An 8,342-nucleotide genomic window follows, 5' to 3' on the forward strand; every position below is an offset into this window, starting at 1 on the left:
GAGTGTCGCTAGCGTCATATTACTTCATATTACACCAAATGTGGCACTTATGAACATTAGGTTGGACCGGCATGTACCAAGGGAGAAACATCAGGTTCCGCTAGAAGGCCTAACAACCAAGGCAGATTAATTTGTAACTTCTGCGATAAATTAGGACACAGAGAGGAAAACTGCTTTAAGAGGTTGCGCAATATTTTCTGTAAAACGTGTAAAATAAACGGTCACGAGGATAATCCTTACTGTAGGGTAAAAGGGAACTACAAGACGAGCAATGTTTTGGGAGAAAAGATTGTCAGCTCAGATTTTCTCAAAGAAGATTCCGCGAATATCCGGTATCAGGTAGTAGCCAGCGCCGAGGGAAATATGTTAATCATAGAAACGCAGCAAACCCACCGTCAAGACCTCAGTTTCGGGGTTCTAATATGGGTAGTGGAGTATTGACCGTTAGGGGTATCACCAACGGTCAATAAGGTTTTCACAATAATTTCTCAAGGTGCGAGTATACAATGCATTATAAACCCAGAAAAAGAGAAAGTAAACAAATAAGTATAGTTTCAAGAGAAATTGGTCATATTACAGCATGAGGAAGAGGAGGAGTTGGAAAGGAATACACAATCAATCTAGAGGAAACGCATAATTGGGAAATTAGTTAAATTTATCAATACTATGATTATATGGCTCTTTTCCGTGGTGTTCGTTTAATATGGAAGAGTCCTAGGGGCTTTAAAGGTAAGCTTAAAAGCTAGAACGAGTCGAAAGACTTATGCGAAGGTCAGGCAAGGTCAGAATAGAGCATAAGCTATGCCTCATTTACAATTTTTGATGCACGTCGTCCCGGAAGGAACGGATATCCCCGCAGAAGAACTAATAGGAAGGGACGGATTGTGGAACAGGGCCATTTTGGACACCAAAAACAAAAAAGTTAGCTTTATAAATGGGGTGAATAGTCACAAATACCCCTAATTATAGGAGAAGATAGTGAGCAAATTTGTATAGCTGGCACTATTTCGATACCGGTCAGATCGGGTAAAATAGTCCCGGCAAAGGTTAACTTCCGTATGGGAGAGATATTGCTGAAAAAAACGGAACTATCTCCAAATGTGTATATAGGGGGTACCACAACAAGTGTAATCAATAATATTGGCCACGTACCCAATCTTAACGCGAATGAATGGTCGGTCAAGCTAAAACACACTCCCATCACGCATTACGAAGTATATGACGGGAGAGAAGAGCGTTCAAGATTCCCAGATATAAATACGACCAAAGTTACCAGCATGAGCAACGATGAAAGTAGTAACATTTCTTTTTTCAGAAAAGAACAAAGAAATTCTGGGAAGTGGATTGCCAAAACAATGGTCCAAATTTTTTCAAAGAAAATATTCGTATGAGTTTGGAATGTATTAAGGATCTATGTGAATTGTTGAAAGGACTACAGAATAAAAGATACAACCTTTCGGATTTCCATTTCTTTAGAAAAGAGAATTGCCATTGGGTTGTATTGCCTTGGCTCGCTTAGTAAATCGGTTTGGCGTTGGCAGTCAACCGTGTGCATTTGACTGAAACTATTTTGTCAGGAAGTGTGAAAAACTCTATATAAAAAGCCTTTTTCCATTGATGACGCAATATACGACGAAGTAACATTGCTTTCTTCCATTAAATTCAAATACCTTGCAGCTCGATGTGATGATTCTTTACATACATCCGATTCTGAAATTTTTAAAAAGGTGTCATTTAAATTGTCTTTTTTTTGCAGGTGTTTCAGAATCTTCAGACGTGGATATTGGAACTACCGATGGACGTAGAAATGATCATGGTGACAGCAACGATGCAGCATTTGATGATGGGCCCTAATCTAATTAATAAACACATTCATTATTTTGAAGAACTTAAACAAATTTGTGAAAACTCACCTACAATACTTTCAAACACTAATTTTGTAGTGTTATGTATGAGCAAATTGTCTAGAAATCTCTTTAATATATAGAAGTATATATAGAAACTCCAACACACTGTTCTTTTCTGATTAAGAATAATCAATATTAACAAAATTACATTGAAATCTTTTTTATTATGGTATATGAAAGTAAGTAACATAATAAAAAACAAAACAGTTTTAATGTATTATTATTATTAAATATTTACCTAAACCTTTGTGTAAAGTTGTGGACCTTCGTTTACACTTTTAACGAAGTGAAACCCCTATTCTGAAGTTTCGTGGATATCTCATTGCAAATATATATGTCTTTCCTCTCATAATTCCAAAAAGTGCCTCCCTGTACTTTTCGACCACGCGTGTCTGCTTCTCTTCATTTTTTGTGCCTGAAAATAATATTTGATTTAATTAAATCTAAAATCAATTATTTAAATATCTATTGCAAATGTAATTTTTGAATACAAAAAATTTTAATTTACATTTAAAAATAAACTAACTTTACTTAATAATATATCATACTAAAAAATTAAATATATGACTGATATATTAAATCATTTACATATATACATTTTATATATCAATTTCATATTCAATTAATAAAAACAGATTTTATTTAATGCTTATTTTGTTAGTTCACTTGTTTACAGCTCAGCTGTTGTTTGTTTACATTTCATATTTAAAAATATATGACACATACTTCAAATTTTGGTCATTTCCCCTGTAGGAAATTTATTTTTAAGGGTTGCGTTCAACATGTTTGGTCTAAAATGAGCTGATTTATTGTAAATCATCTTATTTATATGAAAGCTCTTCGAATGATAAATCATTTTCGTTAGTGTAAATGTACTATAGAGCATAAGCCAAATAAATATAGTTACATCGAGTAATCTGTGAATGGGCTGCCAAATGTATTTATATTAATTTTGAAAGAACAACACAAGTTTTCTTTTTCATTAGTTACTTTTGCAAGAGACGAGTCGGTGGTCGGATCGTTTTTTAGCGGCTTGTGCTTTTCAATTGGATTTGGTTTTAAGGCTGGTATGTATCTTCCTCCAAAAAATTCGTGATTCGTGATACGTGTTTCATGACTTCAGTTCGAATATATGTTCAACTTTTTTCAATTAATTCTGGAACTTGTTAAAAATATTTTATAGTATTAAGAATTTTTGATTTGTTTTCGCAACCGACAAGAACTTGAAACAGCCGCCAATTTTGCTTGTTCCAAGAAATAACTGCAAATATAATGCACATATTAAACAAAAAGTTTTAAAGAAATCATTGTTTCTTTATTTAAAGAATTTTAAAACTATAATTAAAAAACAAAAATTAACTATAAAAAAAAATCACTGCAATTCACATATATTTAAGGTTATGTGACGTATTTGCAAAAAAAATCTCCATTTGAAATATTTATATAAGAATCATTGCGTGATGAGACTTAAGAAGGCGGCGGCAGTATTATTTTCGACATACTTTAAACATAAGAGTGCAATTGCTTTATTCCCTAATAATCAATGTTAAAAAACATATTTTTAATTTTAATAGTCAATTTTAAATACCGTTTCATATGTTATGATTGAGGAGTTCGTAAAAGCGGTCGTGATTTGAATGTTTGAAATTTGGTTCGTTTTATAGAAAACGGAATAATCAGGTATTCCTTTATTTAGATTTTGCTTACTTCAAAATGGATACTTTTGGAACTGGTGCAACTCAATCTGAAAGGAACGAGTGTGGAGTTTTAAACTCAAACTTAAATCATTTTGATGATTTTATGGAGAAATTTCCTGCAGACCCTGCTTACATTGGTGCCATAATTGGTCGTGGCGGTTGTAAAATTAAAGAAATTAGAACAAACTTCAACGTTTATATACATATAAACAATGACACCAAGGAAATTTCTGTCAAGGGTCGTAATAGAAAAAATGTTGACGATGCAGTCAAATATATTCGTGATATTATGTCTGGTCAAGAAAATAGAAATTTTTCATTTCCAAATCACGAAGTCTCGCACAATCCCAAAGTTGTATTAAAAGAAAATACAATGAATCGTTTTAATGCTTCTTCCGAAAATGACAATATTCAGGTTGCAGCTCCAAAATCTGTAAGTATAAATTAAAAAGAATGAGAATATGGATATATATTAATATAATATCTCATAACAAAATTAATTTAGGGAGAAAGTGGTGGAATTAGATTAAATGCGCCTACGAAAAATGTATATAATGGTGGCGCCGAAAACCATGTAGTATTGCAGCCTATCGATTGGGAAACTTTGAATAGAAAAGTTGTAAGAAAAATTTTTAAAATCTACATTTAAGTTATCGATTTACCATATTTATTTTGCTCACATGAGGCATTTTTGATTACAGGAAGAACATCGTAGGTTACACTGGGCGCATCTGCCAGACTTGAGAAAAAATTTTTATGAAGAAGTAGAGGAAGTCGCTATTAAGACAGAAGAAGAAGTGAATGAAATGCGTTATTTAAACAATAATATAAGTGTTTCCCGTTTGGTGACAAATGAAGATCAAATGTGTCCTGATATACCGAAACCAATTTGGAAATTTCAACATTGTTTCAAAGATTATCCTGATATCCTTGATGAGTTAAAGAAACAAAATTTTAATGAACCATCACCAATACAGAAGCAAGCATGGCCTATATTATTGAGAGGCGAGGATATGATAGGTATAGCCCAAACAGGGACTGGAAAAACTTTAGCATTTCTGCTTCCTGCTTTGATTCATACTGATGGACAGACTACACCACGTGAGAAACGTAATGGTCCAAATATATTAATTTTAGCGCCAACGCGAGAATTAGCATTACAAATAGCAAAAGAAGTTAACAAGTACTCGTTCCGTGGAATAAAAGCGTAAGTTAGGAAATAGTTAAACCATAGTTTAAAATGAATGAAGAAAAAAATTATGAAATTCTTATTCAGTGTATGCATTTATGGTGGTGGGAATCGTCGTGACCAAATTAGTGTTTTCAAAGAAGGAGCTGAATGCGTTATTTGTACTCCTGGACGTCTTAATGATTTGGTTCAAGCTAAAGTTATAGACATTACATCAGTTACATATTTAATACTTGACGAAGCGGATCGTATGCTGGATATGGGTTTCGAGCCACAGATTCGAAAAATTCTACTCGAGATACGTCCTGACAGGCAGACCGTCATGACTAGTGCCACCTGGCCACCAAGTGTTGGTAGATTGGCCGAAAGTTATATGAACAATCCTATTCAAGTGTGTGTTGGTTCGCTTGATTTAACTGCCACTCATACTGTGAGTCAAAATGTAGAACTCTTGGAGGATGCGGACAAATTTAATACGGTAATATTATTTGAAAACTTAAATAAGAAGAATTGTGAAGAACAATGTACTTATTCTTGTTGCAGGTCCTTGCATTTTTAAAAAACCTTAAATCAACCGATAAGGTTATTATCTTTTGTTCTAAGCGAGCTCGTGCTGACGATTTGTCCAGTGATTTATCTCTAAAAGGCCTGTCCACACAATGTATACATGGTTCTCGTGATCAGGTACATAATGCATTAACTTAATTAGAGTAATGTCTCAGAACATAAAATTTATAAACTTATAAACTTAAAAAAATTGTCTTTAGACCGATCGAGAACAAGCACTGGCTGATATAGCGTCAGGCGATATACAGGTTTTGATAGCGACAGATGTTGCTTCAAGAGGTTTAGATATTGAGGACATTACGTAAGTGCTTAGTAGTATTTGAAACCGAATTTGTTGTATTAATTGTTTTTCATTTAGTCATGTTATTAATTTTGATTTTCCGCATAATATTGAGGAGTATGTTCATCGTGTTGGTAGAACTGGACGCGCTGGGCGAACTGGCACTGCCATAAGTTATATTTCCCGTGCCGATTGGGCAGTAACGCCAGAACTGATTCGTATTTTAGAAGAAGCTGCACAGGATGTCCCCAAAGAGCTACGTGATATGGCTGAGCGTTATAAACTTAAACAACATAGAGATCTAATTAAACTAAGCCGTGATATAAAGACAGTTAGCCGCCGTTTCTAATAAATATGTTGTATACCCATTTAATTTCATGATGGTATGTATAGGAAATAATGTAGAAAGAAACTCTCAGTAGAAAGAAGCTGAAATGTTTATAAAAATTATGCGGTTGTATAAAACCACAATAATTCCATGTATATATAATAAAATTTTATAATTATCTTATCATTATTTAGATATTCAAATAATAAAAAATCTCTATATTATATATTATTTACATACACATAGTAGAAAAAGTCTACGGATATTCACATAATTTTTCTAAAATTACGCATAACTTTTTTAATTTTTACTCAAATTCATTTTTATTTCCTGATTTATTTTAACCAAGGAAACAACAATAAAGTTCCAATATAAAAACTAAACAGTTATTCTTTAAAAAAAAATTAAACACAATTATATGCAAAAGTAGCAATTTTGGAAGCAGAAAAAGTCTACGGATATTTCTTAATATTTACATTAAAACAATAAAATTCACAAAAATCTTAAATTTAATAGCCTGTGGTGTAACCCCTGCATTTAATAACCTCTGTTAAGCGTCTTTGCATGGACTCAACTAGCTTTGCAGTATCCTGTGCGTTTATTTCTAGCCATTCTTCTTTGATGACGTTTCTTGCTATATCCTTGCTGGAAAACATATGCTGGTGAATCTTATTTTCCAAATAAACCCACAGATGTTCTATAGGACTAAGGTTTGGTGATTCTGGTAGTGTTTGAAGTTGCCTGAGAGCATAGTACAGCATCCAAATCCGTACTATGACTGCTGTATGCTTAGAGTCATTGCCCTGCTGAAACAAAAAGGTTGCCTCAAGTCCTAACATTCTGACATTTTCTTTCAAATTTGTTTTTAGAATATTTAGATAGCCATATTTCTCCATTGTATCTTGTATAAATTCAAGTCTGACAGCACCATTACTTGCTATACACCCTTAAATCATTACGCCTTCACCAACACGTTTTACTGTTTACTGTTTATCACAGGTTGTGCATAATTTTCTCCTTACAAGTTATCTAGCTTTGATTCAAAATATGTAAAATTAACTCTCATCGGAGAAAATAACTCATTTTCAGAACTTTATGGGTTTATTTATATGTTTTCTTGCAAAGCTTAATCATTTTATTCTATTATATCTGGATATGTATGGCTTCTTTCCTGCAATCAGGGTATAATACATGCATTTCTTCAAAATTTTCCGCAGAGTTTTAGGACATATTTTGTTTTCAAGTATTTCGGCAATATGTTCAGCTAGTTTGAAGGCTGTTACCCTTGCATTTACTTTCACCTGGTTGATTATGCTACCTCTTTCTCTATTTGACAGAATTTAGAGGCGGCGAGTGCGAGGTTTAGAAACGTAAGTACTGGTCTCTTTGAAGTTATTTGTAATTCTCTGCACAGATGAATATTGACGACCAATATCTTCAGCAATTTTTCTTTGGCTTACGTCATCTTTCTAAAATTTAACAGTTATTTGCCGCTCACTAAAACTAATTTCACGTCTTTTATTTTATATTGTAAAAATTTATTGCTTATATAAAAAAATATTATTAAATGATTAATTTTTAGACTCTTTAGGAAGTCAACTAATAATTAAATATCATTTAATGACACTTTTATGCGTGCAAGCGAATTTAAATTAGCGGTAAATGTAAATATTAAGAAATATCCGTAGACTTTTTCTACTTCAAAAATTGCTACTTTTGCACATAATTGTGTTTAATTTTTTTTTAAAGAATAACTGTTTAGTTTTTATATTGGAACTTTATTGTTGTTTCTTTGGTTAAAATAAATCAGGAAATAAAAATGAATTTGAGTAAAAATTAAAAAAGTTATGCATAATTTAAGAAAAATTCTGTGAATATCCGTAGACTTTTTCTACTATGTGTATGTATGACAATATATACTTCATGCTATATATATGCAATAAATAACACAATGATGCACATGATATATTTGACAATAAGTTAATTAATATATAACGTTAAACTTAAACGGAGTTCAAATGGAAAGAATGGAAAGAATACTTCTGAAATGACATTTATAATTTTTCTCCATAGTGGCTATTTAGACGTAACTCTTTAATCGGTAAAGTTATGATATAAGAAGCATTTTTGCGTTTTTGGAGGAAAAACAGTATTAAATGATTTCAAAATGTGGACTTTGTTTCTGCGGCTGTCCAATTTGTATAGTGATTTGTATTAGACCGCAAAGGCGTTTAGTCTGGGCAGTCCTGATCTGGATTTAAAAAATGCATTCAACTCTTTTAAAAACATGTGGCGAATAGGAAAAGTCAAATATAAATGGTACATATTTTAAACAAAGATAAGCAAATCGATTACATTTCATATGCCAAATTTA

General features: G+C 32.4%; 1 protein-coding gene and 1 long non-coding RNA gene across 3 annotated transcripts; one reads left to right on the forward strand and one right to left on the reverse strand.

The window, feature by feature from the left end:
* Nucleotides 1–22: 22 nt before the first annotated feature.
* On the reverse strand, nucleotides 23–2,896 carry LOC119686351. Its single transcript, XR_005252914.1, has 4 exons — nucleotides 2,815–2,896; nucleotides 2,146–2,322; nucleotides 1,914–2,022; nucleotides 23–1,855 (listed from the first exon to the last, which is right to left on the reverse strand). It is a non-coding gene; the product is annotated as an uncharacterized LOC119686351 (long non-coding RNA).
* Nucleotides 2,897–2,918: 22 nt separating this feature from the next.
* Nucleotides 2,919–6,110, forward strand: LOC119686350 (probable ATP-dependent RNA helicase DDX43). Of its 2 annotated transcripts, XM_038100919.1 has the most exons (8): nucleotides 2,919–2,974; nucleotides 3,604–4,037; nucleotides 4,110–4,223; nucleotides 4,306–4,811; nucleotides 4,881–5,271; nucleotides 5,337–5,477; nucleotides 5,561–5,661; nucleotides 5,719–6,109. In XM_038100919.1, exons 2-8 carry the CDS (start codon nucleotides 3,621–3,623, stop codon nucleotides 5,987–5,989), a joined length of 1,941 nt encoding a protein of 646 aa, XP_037956847.1. In that variant the 5' UTR covers nucleotides 2,919–2,974; nucleotides 3,604–3,620; the 3' UTR covers nucleotides 5,990–6,109. The 2 variants fall into 2 exon arrangements, with proteins under 2 accessions (XP_037956847.1, XP_037956848.1); XM_038100920.1 differs by lacking the exon at nucleotides 2,919–2,974 and having other exon boundaries at nucleotides 5,719–6,110.
* The last annotated feature ends 2,232 nt before the right edge of the window (nucleotides 6,111–8,342 follow it).

This window comes from Teleopsis dalmanni, chromosome 2 (genome assembly GCF_002237135.1).
Source record: "Teleopsis dalmanni isolate 2A chromosome 2, ASM223713v2, whole genome shotgun sequence".
Lineage (NCBI taxonomy): Eukaryota > Metazoa > Arthropoda > Insecta > Diptera > Diopsidae > Teleopsis > Teleopsis dalmanni.

Excerpts from the sequence above, each read along its gene's own strand:
- LOC119686350 (XM_038100919.1), top strand. The coding sequence starts at position 3,621 with ATGGATACTTTTGGAACTGGTGCAACTCAATCTGAAAGGAACGAGTGT. Across the intron at positions 4,038-4,109 it reads AGGTTGCAGCTCCAAAATCT|GGAGAAAGTGGTGGAATTAG; the intron begins GTAAGTATAAAT and ends AAATTAATTTAG. Across the intron at positions 4,812-4,880 it reads TCGTTCCGTGGAATAAAAGC|TGTATGCATTTATGGTGGTG; the intron begins GTAAGTTAGGAA and ends ATTCTTATTCAG.